The following is a 16,907-nucleotide window of genomic DNA, read 5'->3' as shown; positions in this document are numbered from 1 at the left end:
CGAGCAGGACACGGGGAACAGCTGGAGGCACAATTTAGGGTCGGGTCATCGGCGGATCCTCAGCGTAATACACTGTTGATCTGTTCCGCGTCACCCTACCCTAAGAATGATGGCATGAGGTCTATGGAACACAGATATATTTACGTAGCTGACTCGAAGCACAACGTCACACATGCACGATCTGATGGTTTGTGTAGACTTAGTATGTGATGTCCAATTACACTTGCAGTACAGAATATATCACTACATGCCGTTGTTCTAATCTGATGATCGGTCTGTGCAGAGGCTTGACTCTGCACCTCTTGTGGTCATTGCAGAGGTGATATGATATACTAAGACAGCGCCCTATGTAAAATCCGGCTCAGCCATCAGCATCACATGATTAAGATGAAACCTCCTCTTTACGAGTCAGGTTGTGGCTGCTTGTGCATCAGCCTTTGCAATCTATGTGAGCTCAAAGTTGTCTTATTTTTCCACTATATTTTACACCGGTTATCAACATAAATTATAGTACATTTGTGTGCGATTATAATGTGTGCAAAGGCCCCTCCACAAGCCTGGGTTTGCAAAAACATTTGCGATTTTTTAATGCCTATTTAAGCAGGTATAAATGATTGACAAATCTTGGACTGCCGTACAATACGTTTATGATTTTTATTGGGGGGGGGGGGGGGTTATGGGATGGGAGACAGTGTAAGGGGGTGTATATGTAATGTTTTACCCTTTATTTTGTGTTAGTGTAGTGTAGTGTAGTGTAGTGTAGTGTTTTGAGAGGTTTACAGTGAGTTTCCCGCTAGGAGTTTGCACTGCGGCGAAAAATTTGTTGCAGCTCATACTTGAAGCAGGAAACTTACTGTAAACGTACTGTACCCTGTACATTCACATGGGGGGGCAAACCTCCAGCTGTTTCAAAACTACAACTCCCAGCATGTACTGACAGACCGTGCATGCTGGGAGTTGTACTTTTGCAACAGCTGGAGGCACACTGGTTGGAAAACCTTCAGTTAGGTTCTGTTACATAATAAAGTATTTTCCAACCAGTCTGCCTCCAGCTGTTGCAAAACTACAACTCCCAGCATGTACTGATCGTCGTAGGGCATGCTGGGAGATGTAGTTATGCAACAGCTGGAGGTACGCACAGTGATCTCCAAACTGTAGCCCTCCAGCTGTTACAAAACTACAAATACCAGCATGCCCAAACAGCAAACAGCTGTCTGGGCATGCCGGGAATTGTAGTTTTGCAACATCTGGAGGGCTACCAGTTTAGAGACCACTGTTTAGTGGTCTCAGACTGTAGCCCTCCAGATCTTGCTAGGCAACTCTCCGGCTTCTGTAGGATCCAGGGAGCCGCATCGCTGTCATCTTCTGCCACCGATTGCCGGCCGCTGCTGCATCCGATGGGTAAGTGGACCTTCGGCGTCGGTCCTCCTCGGTTTCCCCGTTCTGCCCTGCCTATTGTGGGTGGGCAGAACGGGGAAACTGAAAGTTAACCCCCCCAACCCATAGACCTGTATGACCCGGGATCAGCGCAAATCGCCGGTGTGAATTCACCGGCGATTTGCGGAGATTGCCGACATGGGTGGGTCTGATGACCCCACTGGGCATTTGCGCTTTGGGGACCGAAATTCCCACGGGTGCACAGGTAAGCCCTTGGTCCTTCAGTACCAGGGAACGAAGGCGTACCTGTACGCCCGTGGTCCCCAAGTCGTTAAGACCCAGGGTCCCATGACATAGCGGTATGTCATGGGTCCTGAAAGGGTTAAGGGGTGATTTATGGGGGTATCTAACATACAGGCTCCTCACTTCCACTTCAGAACTAAACTGGTCCCTTAAAAATCTGATTTAGCAATTTTCTTGAAAATCTTAAAAATTGCTATTAAACTTATAAACCCTTTAACATTCTAAAAAAAAGTAAAAGAATGTTTGTCAAATAATGGGAACATAAAGTAGACATATTGTAGATGTGAATTTACCACTAATGTAAAGTACAATATGCCACGAAAAAAACTCTCAGAATCGCTTTTATAATTGAAAGTTTTCCAAAGTTATTACCAAATAAGTGGACGCATGTCAGATTTTGAACATTTGCCTTGGTCACTAAGGTCAAAACAAGCTATTGAGTAAAGCGGTAAAAATATACATGGGTAAAACAGAGAAGAGAATGGAGACATCTTTAAAGCATATGCAAAACTATTTAATTCTTACCAATCAAGTCCATACATCCAGCAGACAGACACAGACTGTATGTGTCTGCATCACACCACCCATCCATGCACACATTATACACACAATTTACCAATCCTCTTGCTGAAAATGTAATCGTTTAAATAGGGCGAAGTACAGTTAAGTATGGTTAAGGCTCAGGTTGCCACTATTCTTACAATATTTCAGCCACAGGCTTGGGATACAGTGTCAAAACGTCTGACAATTCTGTACAACATTCAATGACTCATTTTAACATGTCAACAATTTTGAACGGTCTGGGTCTCGGTACTAAACCTCCACCAATCAAAAGAACAAGCCATGGGATGTGTGCGGTTGTCATATACTGAAAAAGGGTCCGCAGGCTATAGATTGCTGACAGCCAGAGAGTGAAGCACACTATCGATTGCTTCTTCCAACTTATTCTCCTGATTGGTGAGACCCAGACAGGTCAAAACTTTTAAATATCTCTAAGACATGTCAATTTTTTATTTGAAATGACAGGGACACTCTAAAGTGCATTTAAACTATTTCAAATATTCAAACTATTTACAGTACTGAACAGATGTTAAAGTCTTTCATTAAAAAGAGAAAAGAGATTAGCATATCAGACATAATCTCCGGCCAAAATTGTATAAATACCTTCACTCCATGTCCAGTGTCATCAAGAATTGTGTAGTCAATAGGCTTTCGAATGTAGCGAACAGGCCTCTCCAAGTTTGCTGGAGCAATAATTTTGTGCGTCCTAGAAGTATTTTTGTTGGTTGTCAAGATTCCAATCTCTCTTCTTGCAACTTTTTCCTTGTGGATATCCACTGTCTAGAAATGACAGAAAGTTATTGCAACCTTGTTTAAGCTCCCTTACATTCAGAAGATAAAAACAATCGTTATATGCATATAAATGCACTTAAGTCACAAAAACATATAAAACAGTTAAACATTAAGGCTAGGTTTAAATCTGCCTCAGAGCTCTGTTTGGGGGAGCTTTGTTCGCAGAATCCATCAAAATAACGAGACTAGAGTGAAGAAAAAAATGTGTAAGCAGTTTTTTTTCTGCTCAAATCCTGTAAAAATACAAAACGACACCAGATGGAAGCCAAACAGACCCCATTAAAAGTCAATGAGATCTGATGGTGCCGTTGTGTAACGGACCATCCGATTCAAATTTTTTTTTTCCCTTCATGAGCTTTACAATGGAGTACCCGAACAGGGCTCTGACGCAGATGTCAACTAAGCCTTAAAGTAACATTTAGCACTAGAGATGAGCGAACTTACAGTAAATTCCATTCGTCACGAACTTCTCGGCTCGGCAGTTGATGACTTATCCTGCGTAAATTAGTTCAGCTTTCCGGTGCTCCGGTGGGCTGGAAAAGGTGGATACATTCCTAGGAAAGAGTCTCCTAGAACTGTATCCACCTTTTCCAGCCCACCGGAGCACCTGAAAGCTGAACTAATTTATGCAGGATAAGTCAACTGCCGAGCTGAGAAGTTCGTGACGAATCGAATTTACTGTAAGTTCGCTCATCTCCATTTAGCACCTATCCTCCAGTACATTCCCTAACAATAAAACAAATGCCTTGTAAAAAGCCTTCCCAAGAATAATTGTAACATGAAAGAGGATTAATCTCAGGTTTCCTTACACAGAGCTCCAATTTCCATGTATAATCATATGCAGAATTAATAAATGATTTTCTGGCTACATGCAGTCACCACTATGGGAGCTTATGTGTTTAATGCATACAAGATGAATTAAACTATCAAATAGAAACTGTCACAAATAAATGGTTTTTCACAAATGAATAGTGCCTGTGAATAGAAGTGCACCCATATATACTTGCATAATTTTTTGGCCCATTTTACCTTTGAAAATCCCCTCTAAAACAGTGGCCACTAGGGGTCCCCATATCCTCTCCCACACTGCTTTCCATCAGTGCCTAACTGGAAACAGAATGTGGCAATTCTCCTGCCCAGTCTGAATACACGAAGGTACTGCGATGGACAGGTATGCTTTGAAACAGTAGCACGGTATGTACCTATATCTCCCCGACTGGCAGACCAAGGCACCTAAAATTTAACCCCGAGACCAAAATGGCAAATTTTAACATGGATTTAAGCATGGAATATATTATGCACTGAAATTCATGGAAACTCTCCTAAATGTCTCATTTTCAGGAATTGGACAAGTTCCTCATACATATGGATCAAAAGTATGTTCACAAAGTGCCGATTTGTTAAAGATTGTTCTGCAGGTTTGCTGCATATATGTTGCAGATTTTGCCTACCCTATGGGTACGTTCACATATACATTACTTGCTGCAAAAAACACAGACAAAAATCTGCAGGTAATCTTATCTCTGATTAATTAGTTGTAATTGTAGGGTTATGGTCATGGCTACTTGTGGATCACAACATGACCCCCATCAGATAACTTAGCTCTAACAGAGCATAATTACTGCAGTGTTAAGAGCGATATTTTGAAGCATGACCCTTGTCAAGGGCAAAAAAAAAAAATCACTGTGTATCCCCAGCCTAACTGTGCTGTTAAAACTAAATCTTAAAGTGATGTTCACATGCAGCAAAATAGCTGCAGACTAGCTACTGATTCCACCCTAAAAATCCACAAATAAAAGTACAGCACAATGCACATGAACAGGTTTTAAAGGGGTAATCCACTGGCTAAAACAAGACATTGCTGCGGAAAGTGATTGGCCGAGCAGGCAGGTCCTCCACCAAGTACCCATATCGGCGGCAGGAAAAAGACAGACAATTGGGGCACCAGACAGAGCCGAAGAGGAGCTGCGTGAAGGACCATTGCTAGGTTAGTTTTTTTAATATTTTATTTTCCTGCCTCAGCTGATATGAATCTTAGCAGAACACTGAATAACCTATTGAACAAGTCTCCCTCTCCCTATAGTTTTACACGTAGCTTCTGTTCATGTATAATAATCCAAATACACAAATATATTTTCAAGAAGGCGAATAAGCAAATATACCAAGCATAGAATAGGCGTAAATTTGTGGTCATGGACAACCTTTGCATGTTCAGGGTAACCAGATGCCGATTTCAAGGGTGTTTGTGCCAGGTAAGGCTCCTTTCACACTATGAGCATTCATCCGTTATTAAACCTCTGTTTTCTGTGTAAATATTGATCCGTTAAGACCCATTATAACATCCCTCCTGTATGGCCGTTTTAACACCTCTGGCTACAGACTCCCACAGCAGGGACTACTACTACTCCCATCATGGAACAGACTTCTATCTATGATGGGAGTAGTAGTTCCCCGGCTGCGTGAGTCTGCCGGTGGCTGGGGAGGCTACATTAGTGTTTGTACTACTACCCCCATCCTGCAACAGACTCTGTTCCATGGTGGGGGTTGTAGTACAGAGGCTGAGGGATTAATCGCACTGGGTCTCACTTCTGAGATCCCATGTGATTAGAATTTATTAAACAGGGGAGAGGGCAGCATGCTGTGCGCCCCTGCGATGGATGATGTATTTACTTTCATTTTTAAAATCCCCGCCAGGAGCCTTGAATGGCTAGTACTGAGGAGCCATTCCGGGCTAGTACTGAGGAGCCATTCCGGGCTCCCAGCAGGGTTTTCAAATAGAAGCGCTGCGGTGGGGAAAGATATATAGAGTCGCTGTGGGGTATATATCTTGTTCCCACAGCGCTTCTATATATCTTTCCCCCCGCAGCGCATTTATATATGTTCCCCACACAGCGCATTTATATATGTTCCCCCTGCAGCGCTATCATAAGCCCTCAGCAGCGCTTTGAATGAAAAGTATTCTACAGCAGCTCATCTGGCCGGCGCAATGTGCTGCTGAAAGAATACTTTTCATTCATAGCGCTGCCAAGGCATCTGTATATAGAAGCGCTGTGGGGGCCAGACATACGGATATATGTCTGACCCCTGCAATGCATCTATATACAGATGCTGCTGCAGCGCTCTGAATGACAAGTATTCTTTCAGAAGCACATCACGCCGGCCAGATGAGCTGCTGTAGAATACTTTTCATTCATAGCGATGCCGGGGGCTTATGATAGCGCTGCATGGGGAACATATATAAATGCGCTGCGAGGGGAACCTATATTAATGTGCTGCGGGGGGGGGGGGGGCAAGATATATAGAAGCGCTGTGGGGGCCAGATATATACCCCCCAGCGCTTCTATATATCTTTTCCGACCGCATCGCTTCTATTTGAAATCCCGGCCAGGAGCCCTGAATGGCTCCTCAGTACTGACCATTCAGGGCTCTCGGCTGGGAATTTACAAATGAAAGTAAATACATCGTGGGGGAGTAGAGCATGCCGCCAGCTCCCCTGTTTAATAACTTCTAATCGCATCGGGTCTCAGAAGTGAGACCAGATGCAATCAATCCCTCAGCCCCTGTACTACAACCCCCACCATGGAACAGAGTCTGTTCCATGATGGGGGTTGTAGTACAAACACTAATGAAGCCTCCACAGCCACCGGTAGACTACCACAGCCAGGGAACTACTACTCCCATTATGGAAACAAGTCTGTTCCATGATGGGAGTAGTAGTAGTCCCTCAGCACTGCAGGAGTCTGTTGATGTCACCTCTTCTGAGCATGCTCAGAAATAATAACCGATATTATAAACCAGGCGCAAACAGATTACATAAAGGCTCATCCATTTGCCATAGGCTTCAATGTAAAAAATAACGGCCGTTAATTTACCTGTTTCTTGTGACTGAAGAAAAATTGGTGCATGTGACTTTTTTTCTTCCATCACAATTAACATCCGTTATTCGTGACGGGCCATAACACGTCATAACGGATAATCAAAAAATCCCATAGACTTGAATGGGATTTTGTAACGGACGTTTAACATCCGTTTGTAAAGCTTTTCTAACTGACATTTATAATGGATCTTTTAACAGATGAATTTTATAGTGTGAAAGCAGCCTAATACAGCTAAGCTGGCACATGTTTATAGTTAGAGATTTAGTTTTTGAATGTGACGTGAAGTACCAAGTTAATAGGCGAAATCATTCTCTGATTACAATAAAAACTAAATCTAGAATAATTTATGATCTTACCTGTGATATATGATTAATCGAGGACTCCATCCTCCTGAGTTGAGAAGCCTGAATATCCAGCATTTGAAGGACATTGTTGGCCAAGGTGTTGATGAGATAAGCCACACTAGCTAAGGACTGCGTTGTATAGGCTTTGGTTTCTTCTAAAGCTCTTTGCTTATCTGCAGACTAAACAAAGAAAACACAAAAAGTTACTTGCCATTTGATTTACGAATCAATCGAATAGCATTCAAATATATTACAATATAACTGTTGTTTAAAATTTCTTTGAAGAATCTATTAAAAACTCAAGAGGTTTTGTAAATATTCAATGTAATGTATCAGAACTAGTTCACACTACAGAGCTTCCTATTATCAATGGAACTTGAAATTTTCCCAGTGTGAACATACCCTCACTGTAATCTGACACATACAACATAACAATCCATATCAAATAGCACCCCCTCCCCATTCATAAAGTTGCATTGCTATGTACTTTCAGACAGTAGCAGAAAATGACAGTTGTGCCTGCAAATGCATGCTCTGCCTTAACAGATGCTCTCTATCATTCTCCAAATAGGGTTATCTAATGCTGTAGCCAATGCTCTTTGGGGGAGATTGATCATAACCTGTGCAGAGGAAATGTTGCCCAGTTGCCCATAGCAACCAATCAGATCGCTTCTTTCATTTTGCAGAGGCCTTGTGAAGCGATCTGATTGGTTGCCGTGGTCAACTTTTCCTCTGCACAGGTTCTGATAAATCTCCCCCTATGTCTCTACTATCAGGTACAGTAGCAGGTAAACTTGTTTAAAGCAAACACTGGGCACAGCCTAGTGTGCACTGCTGTATCATGTAATGCACACTTGGCTTTACTCTGTGCTCTCTTTATAACATGTTGATACCGGTATTCATATTTAACTCCTTGACGCAAAATGACATACATATATGTCCCCTACAGAGTGTCGTATCTGCAGAATGCCATATATTTACATTATTGTTTTTATTTTAGGCATAGGAACTACGACTGTGTGATTACTGCAGGAGCCCAGATGTGACTGACAGTTCCACTCACAAAAAACTCCGAACCCGGCTATTTAACCCTTGAAGGGTCTATTCACACGTACAGTGTTCTGCGCAGATTTGATGCGCAGGATTTAAAGCTGTGTTCAGTGATTCAGTTTACATTGAAATCCACAGCAGAAAATCCTGCGCATCAAATCTGCACGTGTGAATAGACCCTAAATAGAGGGGTAAAATTGCCAGGATCTGAGTCTTCTGATCCAAACTAACCAGCCCCCAGGTATGTCATGGATATATGCCTCCAAAACATAAATGAAACATAAGTGCATCCTAAGCAACAGCGCAGAAGTATACAGAAAAGATTTATCATACATTTATATAAAGAAAGTACAAAAGTGAAGAAAAATAGGCAAAAATTTTAAAGAAAATACAGGTTTTCCTTTATTTTGAGGTGTCGTTACAGCTTTGTACAATACATATCTATTAACATTACATTTGTATTGGTTTTAGATTACAAAACAAACTGGACAGTGTACACAAAGCCCTATATTTGTGCCAACCATTACTAAGCAGATCTGCTTACCATGTATTATCCCTAATTTAAATGGGGACTGCCATTTAGGAAAAATATTAGTATCTTGTGGAGCATGCAAATATAATACACATTTTCATATAAACATACATATTTGTCTGATAAAATATATTACAAACAAAACCTCACTTCCTGGACTTTGCCCCAGCCTGTGCTTCAGCTGGGACAGATGATGCTGCAGGAGGACTGGACCATGTGATTTCTATAAGGAGATAAAACATTTTTTGAAGTACTGTATATTAGAAAGATAAGAAACTGGATGTCCAGCGCCAGGATACGTGCAAAACAGGTTCTTTATTGCTTTAAAACGCCATGACAGGGGTCAGAGTGTGACGCTTTTCTGGTGCGTTAACACCCTTAATCGTACATTATGTATTAGCCGATGGGATCATACTGTTATGAAACTCGCTCGGCTCCTGAGCTCGCATCATAGAAGGGAAGTGGGTTATAAAAATATTCAGTAACTAAAGTCTTTTTAGAAACAGTTTATACGTATTGGGCTTATTGTTTGTACAGGGCATATTAAGGTCGTCTTATCAAGTCAGCAAGGGAAAAAGCGCATTCAGTACGAGTTTAATTAAGAGACAATCAATTTGTTTTCTCTAAAGTCCCAACACAGGAAGCTTTCAGGATCATCTGCATGCTTTTTTTTATGCAACACAATATATACAATTTTTGCAAATATTGTTCTCTGTTTCGATCCTGGCCTGCAATTTACTATTTTTTGTAAGTATATGTGTAATACTTTCTCTATATTATACACAATGCAAAAATTTTGTTGACTTCTGATCCTAGCTGTTGCAGCAGGACTGTATCTTGCCTAGGTTGTATGCTAAAGTTTAGGCACCCCTGACAATTTCCATGATTTTCATTTATAAATAACTGGGTGTTTGGATATGCAATTTAATTTTGAGCTATGAAATATCTGAAAGACACAGAAATATTTCAGTAGTGAAATTAGGTTTATTGAATGAATAGAAAATGGGCAATCTGCATTGTTAAAGGGATATTCCAGGACTGGGGCTATAAAGTTAGTGTAGTTCATAATATAGTGTCTGTACCTGTGTGTAACGGTTTTCTCAATTATTCTCTGATTTTCATTCCTATATTTATTTTTACCAGCATACAAAATGACTCATGTCTCAGATTTTTCCCGGCTTGCAATGCGGCCGAGACCTGACTCACTAGTCAGCTGATGGGTTGAGCGATCACTTGGTGGGACTAATGCAACAGCTGTAGGAACCCTGCAACTAATGCAACAGCTGTAGGCACCCTGATTGAAAACCACAGGTCTTTGAATGGATGCAGCTCATTTATGTTTCAATGGGTGGGGTGGCTGATGTGTGGTAGGGAGGAAAATGGAATTATGGGATTTGTAGTCAAAAAAAGAAAACTGAAACAGGAAATACCAGCTCACAAAAAACTAGCCACAGTGTTATGGTAATCTCACAACATAGCCATTTAGCCCCAAAACAAGCGCAGATCCTTCCTAAGCATGTCCATTACTGCCTGCCAGGTACGTACTAAAATCACCTTATGCTGGATAACCCCTTTAAATATAATCAGAATGCTAAAATATAACCGGTCTGACCATAGAGAGAGTGAGCTCTTTGTTTGCAATCTTCTTGACATCATGGCAGACCGTACATAAAACAAGAAATCTTCATGTAAAGGAAGTCCTTAGTAAATAATGTAGGAGGGTTATGTAGGCATGTCCATAAATCTTGTCTCACCAGCTGGATTTCTTCCTAAGTACTTCATCCAGCATGGTGGATCTATCTTGAAATGTCCTTTTAAGATGGCTGCCTCTGTTGGCTTCCTCTAGCTGTCATCCTCCTTGTGCTGGAGGGCTGTATAGGACTTCCCTGGAGACCCTCTCCATCTATTCACCTGGCTTTCTCTGGAAGGTGCGTCCTTTATAAATGAGGGCTTGTTTATCCTAATTGATCCTGTGTCTACTATCCATAAATATACAAAAATGGTTTATTTAACCCCTTAAGGACCAGGCCAATTTTCACTGTAGGACCAGAGCGTTTTTTGCACATCTGACCACTGTCACTTTAAGAATTAATATCTCAAACGCTTTTACCGAATATTCTGATTCTGAGATAGTTTTTTCGTGACATATTCTACATTATTTTGGTGGTAAATTTTCCTCGTTACTTGCATCCTTTTTTGGTGAAAAAAATCACCAAATTTCATGAAAATGTAGAAAATTTTACATTTTTCTAACTTTGAAGCTCTCTGCTTGTAAGGAGAATGGATATTCCAAATAAATTTTATTTTTATTCACAAATACAATATTTCTATTTTATGTTGGCATCATAAAATGGACATATTTTTACTTTTTGAACAAATTAGAGTGCTTCAAAGTAGAGCAGCAATTTTCAAAAATGTCATGAAAATTGCAAAATCTGAAGGGACAGATGTTACAGAACTACAACTCCCAGCATGCCTGGGCAGTCTAGGCATGCTGAGAGTTGTAGTTTGGCAACATCTGGAGGGCTACAGTTTGGACACCACTGTAACAATGGTCCCCAAACTGTGACCCTCCAGATGTTGCAAAACTACAACTCCCAGCATGCCCAGACAGCCTTTGGCTGTCTGGGCATGCTGGGAGTTGCAGTTTGGCCTTCCTAGTGGTTGCGCACCATACCAGAAATATCCCATTAATATTTACTGGGGCCTCCTTTAGCCTCTAGATGCTTCCTATAGCCTGTAATGTGTGTCTGGATTCTGGATGAAGGGATTTTGGACCATTCCGCCTTCCATCTTCAGTTCAGTCAGGTTAGGTTTGATGGTTGCTGAGCATTGACAGCCCACTTCAAATTCTGGGGACTGGGAATGCCATTCCAGAACATTGGACTTGTTCTTCTGCATAAATGCCAGAGGATATTTTTAGCAGTGTTTTGGGTCGTTGTCTGTTGAAATATCCAGCCCCATGTAATTTAAACTTTGTAACAGATTCCTTTGCATTATTCTCAAGTATCTGGTCATATTGGGGGACATTTATCAAGATATTAAGAGCCTTTTTTTGGCTTACAAAAGTTGCACATTAAAGTCGCACATGCGCCTAAGCAGTTTTTTGTGCGACTTTTGTGGGTAAGCAAAAAGTTACAAACAGCTTTACCTAAGTAAATTTCAGGTTTCACTTTGCAATGGTCAGGTATTTATGATGTGCGAAAGTTGCACGTAGGCATAAAAAGTCTGACCAGATGAGCGGCAGCGGCACAGATGAGCGGCGGGTGGGACAGATAAGTGGCGGCGGTCAGATGAGCAACGGCAGTGGGGGTCAGATGAGCAGCGGCAGTCATGAGCGGAGGGGGTAGATGAGGGGCCGGGGCAGCGGAGGCCACCGGCTCCCAGAAATACTAAACTACACTGTAATTTCATATTTCCCGGGCGGTGCCGTGATTGGCCAAGACCAACCAGACAATCACTGCACCGCCCGGGAAATATGAAATTACAGTGTAATTTCATATTCCTGGGAGCCGGCCAGCTCCACAACCTGGCAACCCGCCTGCAACTACCACTGGCCCACTGCGACTACAATTCCCAGCATGTCCTCACTGTTAGGGTAGGGAAGTTGTAGTCTTGCAACAGCTAGCGGGCGGGTTGTAGGTGCGGGCAAGTGGCCGGTGAGCGGCTGGTTCCTCCAGCTGTTGCTGAACTACAACTCCCATGACAGGAGTTGTAGTTTGGAATCGAGGTGCCTCCTGCTGTTGCTAAACTACATCTCCCATGACGGGAGTTGTAGTTTAGAAACAGGGAGACTCCAGCCGTTGCTAAATTACAAGTTATACAGCTGGAGGCTGCCTGTTTGGAAACGCTGGTTTATGGCCGTTTTTCCTAAATGTACTAACCAATTTTCCGTGTTTTTTTCCTTCTCATTTCACATCCGTGTATACAGGGGACTTCTTCAGAATCGGTGGACTATGTCGATGACCAGCATTTTTTTGTTTAAAATAAAATGGTTAACGAGGGCTTGTGGGGGAGTGTTTTTTAGAATAAAAGTTTTTAAGAAGTTTTTTTCTTTTTGGTAAAAAATATGGGGGTACACCCCAAGCCTGGGCTTGAATAGAACAGTGGTATAGTGATCTAACTATATTAGGTATAGGGTATAAAATGACAGATAAAAAGATGTCCAACAATGCTTTAAAACAATTTATTAAAATGATATAGATCACTCACTATGATGTCTTCTGCAGGGCCCTTGCATCAGACAAACCACAATTATATAAAATAGATAAAATCACGTAGAATACTATGCAAAGGCTAATAAAAATTATGTTCATATGATAACAGCTCCCCAATTGGCAAGTCAGTTAGTAATAATACACTAGTAGCGCTATGTGTGTACAGAACGGGGCTTCAACGCACTGTACTTGCGTGATATAGTGTCTAACAGTTCAAGATAACAGGAGTTGTTAGGTAGTCTCTTGCAGAGATACTTTGAATGGTGCCGTGCCAAAATTCGGAGCACTGAGCAGGGCTGATGTACGTCAGGCTAATGCGCTCTACAGCGCTGTGGACCCCTTATTAGTTGCCCAATCTACCCTGACAGCGCAGGGATGGAAAATTGTGACTGGGTTGGGTATTGCAGTTAAGTCTCTCTTGCCTGTATTGCTTAGGGTATTTTCGGCTGGTGTGCTCTGCAGCACTGGAGACCCCCTATTGGCTGACCACTTTACCCTGACGGCACAGGGATAGTAGGTGTAAAGTGTCAAGTGGGTTGGGGTTGGCACACAGTGCCTCTTACCAGTATGTAAGTTGTCGCCAGACTCAGATCTCCAAAAGGGGAAGAATTTAGCTAGCCAGTGAAGTATATGCGATTCTGGGAGCGCGCTCTTTCAATTCTTGTGGTACGGTTTGTAATGATGGGGATCTTCAGGCTTGCCAGTATTGGGGTATAAGCAGGTATATGGTTAGTGGCTACAGGCGTTTCGAGATATTCCTCTATCTTTTTCAATAGCGATGTCTGACTACATAAAGGAAGGTATATTTATACTAGGGATCGACCGATATCTATTTTTTAGGGCACATACCGATGTGACCTTTCAGGCCGATAGCCGATAACTTATACCGATATTCCGGTATAAGTTATCGGCTATATATCCCCACCCCCCCAGAAGCCGCTGTAAATCAATTATTTAAAGAGGGCGCTTTAAATCAATCAATGAACTGCAGCGGCTTTTGCGGGGCCAGAGACCGCCGACGCCTGCCTCTCTCCCCCTGCCTGTCTTGGGGGTCCTCCCTAGTCCAACCCCCACCGCCGCTGCCCCATTGCCTCCCCAATCCCCGGTTTTATAATTACCTGTTCCCGGGGTCCACGCTACTTCTGGCTTCGGTCGGCGTCCTGAGCTGTCACTGTGTGCACTGACTGTGACGTCGCGTTGAGGACGTCACTCGTCATTGCGCAGCGCGCAGGACATCGCAGGAGCCAGAAATAGCTGACCCTGGGTCCCAGGAACAGGTAATTATAAAACCGGGGATGGGGGAGGCAATGGGGCAGCGGCGGTCTCTGGCCGTGGAGGCGCGGGGGGAGGGTGTTGCATTATCGGCAAGGTAATTGCCGATACCGATAATGTCCAAAATCGATAATATCAGCCAAACCGATAATCGGTCAATCCCTAATTTATACCTGGAGCTTCCTTGTGATTGGTTTTATTTTATTGTTGTATACAAATTGTGGATTGGATCACTTTGCATAGGTGGATCTGGAAAGCTAGAACGCTGTAGAGCAAAATGTGGCTCGTAAGATATGCTGGAGTACAACTTTTTCATATATTTAAGTATATAGAATACAGCATTAGACATATTAACCTATATAATCTGTATATAGATATTAAGGCAATGTGTAGATATGAAATAAATATAAAATAAATATTGAATAATGGAATAGGTGCAGTGGGTGGGTACAAATATAGTAATATGGAAAATATGTGTATATAGAAATGATTCAGCCTCCTAGCTGTACGGGAGATGACTAATATTCAGAAAATGGGAAATCAAGCTGTTGCATACATATAAATGAAATATGTAAAAGTAAAAAAAGTAAATTTCTAGGGGAGGGTAGACTGTGGAGTTGGGGGCACTGATAACAGCCTGGCTCTTGACTCCTCATATGACCAGAGTCTGTCTCCAACTAGATAAAACCAAAGATCTCTAATCCAGAATTGAGTCCTCTAGGGGCTAGAGTTTCCATTTCATATATAAATTTTGATTCCACCCTGGACATTTTTTAGATGAAATTACCACCTCTCCAGTCTGGTTGCACAGACTGGATGGCTGCAAATTGTGTGCCCCTGATGTGGCAGTTGTGGACTTCTTTATAAAGAGCAGAGAGTGTATGTTTGTCATAGCCCCTTTTAATATTGTAAAAATGCTCCGCAAATTTTTTTTTTTAATTTTTTTTTTTTTAAGTGTGCACGATGTCTTGTCTTGCTTATTGCAGGGGGAGAAGTTCTTTTATCGTGTGTTTTATGGTTGGTGGTGGATATTGTATGTTTTTTTTTGGGAAACTCTTACTTTACAATTATTGCATTGATTACATCTGTAAAAACCTGTCATCCCAGAGATGGTGGATTGTACTGTTTTCTGTGGCAATATTTTTGTCTGTTTTGTGGTGGGTGCAATCTTTAGTCCTAGGTTTGGTGCTTTTGTACATATGACTGGAGCATGTGGAGGTAATGATGGACTCATAATGGTCTTGTCTAACTGCAATAAGTGCCAATGTTTATTGATGATTTTTTTTTGATCTGTTGATGTGATGAGTTGAATGGTAATATTATTTTGGCTTGATGTGCATTTGAAAGGGGGCGGGCTCTTCTCGGCTGTCCGCGGTGGAATTTCCGCTGTGGAAAATCTGCCGCAAACCCTTCTGACTTCAAAGGGGCTTGCGGCGGATTTTCCGCAGCGTAAATTCCGCCACGGAAAATCTGCTGCGGACAGCCGAGAAGAGCCCGCCCCCTTTCAAATACGGAGTGGTAAACCCGCAAATAAATCCGCCGGTGTGAACGTACCCTAAAAGTTCATATCACCCCCCTTTTCCATATAAAAATATGTTTACATAATAAAATAAACATATTTGGTAATGGCGAGTGCATAATTGACTGAACTATTAAAAAATAACATTTTATATCCTGTACGGTAAATGGCGTAAAAAAATACCAAATCACAGAATTGCGTTTTTTATGTTTATAACATCATATCCCAGAAAAAAATGAAGTAAAAAAGTGTTCAAAAAGTCTGATCAATGCCAAAATGGTACAGATACAAACAGCATATTACGGGCCCAAAAATAAGCCCTTATACAGCCCAGTTTACAGAAAAATAAAAATATTTAGTTTTTATTAAAAAGTTTAAAAAAATGATAATTATTAAAACATGACGGAAACTAAACAAATTTGGTATTGTTGTAATCAGGCTGACCTAAAGTATGAAAATAATATGTAAATTTGACCACAAGGTGAATGGCAAAAAAAAAAAGGAAACCCCAAAATTAGCATTTTTGACAATTTCACCTCACAAATAATTTTTTTTTGTTTCAGAGCATAAGTTATGGAAAAATGAAAGGTGTCATTACAAAGTGTACTTCCCTGCAATAAAAGCCTCATATGGGTCTGTAGATGGAAAAATAAGAGTTATGGCTATTATAGGACAAGGAGGTAAAAACGAAAGTGCAGAAACTAATAAAGACCTTATTTTCGTACTATTTTGGTTGAATATATTTTATCTACCAGGACAAGCGGATCGTCATGAGGGACAAGTAGATTGTGTTCCGCTTTAGTCCCTTGGACAAGTAGTTTTTTTTGTTTTGTTTTTTATTTCTACACCCCTGACAGGTTTTAACAGATGTAATTAATGCAATGATTGTAAAGTTAGAGTTTTCAAAAAATAAAAGCAGATACAATAATATCCACCACATACCATAATACACATTCGATAAAAGAACTTCTCACGTGCAACAGCAAAAATATCACTAAATTCCCCTGCAATAAGCAATACATAGGCTGCACATCACGCACACTGAAAAAAAAGAATAGCAGA

The 16,907-nt window shown here is 41.5% G+C and overlaps 1 protein-coding gene across 30 annotated transcripts in view; it reads right to left on the bottom strand.

Annotated features, from left to right (window-relative positions):
• The window catches only part of ABI2 (abl interactor 2), a 196,856-nt gene that overhangs the window by 97,896 nt on the left and 82,053 nt on the right, over positions 1-16,907 (bottom strand). For 29 of the 30 annotated variants that reach the window (XM_056533542.1, XM_056533545.1, XM_056533553.1 and 26 more), the window contains exons 2-3: positions 7,268-7,435; positions 2,845-3,021 (exon numbers count right to left, since the gene is read on the bottom strand). In XM_056533542.1, coding sequence (XP_056389517.1) covers positions 2,845-3,021; positions 7,268-7,435 — 345 coding nt within the window. Of the gene's footprint in view, positions 1-2,844; positions 3,022-7,267; positions 7,436-7,742; positions 7,844-16,907 lie in introns of those variants that run through there. The other variant, XM_056533558.1, reaches the window with a different exon arrangement.

The sequence above is a fragment of the Hyla sarda genome, chromosome 8 (genome assembly GCF_029499605.1).
Source record: "Hyla sarda isolate aHylSar1 chromosome 8, aHylSar1.hap1, whole genome shotgun sequence".
NCBI lineage: Eukaryota > Metazoa > Chordata > Amphibia > Anura > Hylidae > Hyla > Hyla sarda.
The sequence above is the reverse complement of the archived record's forward strand: the minus strand, read 5'-3'. Positions and strand labels throughout refer to the sequence as shown.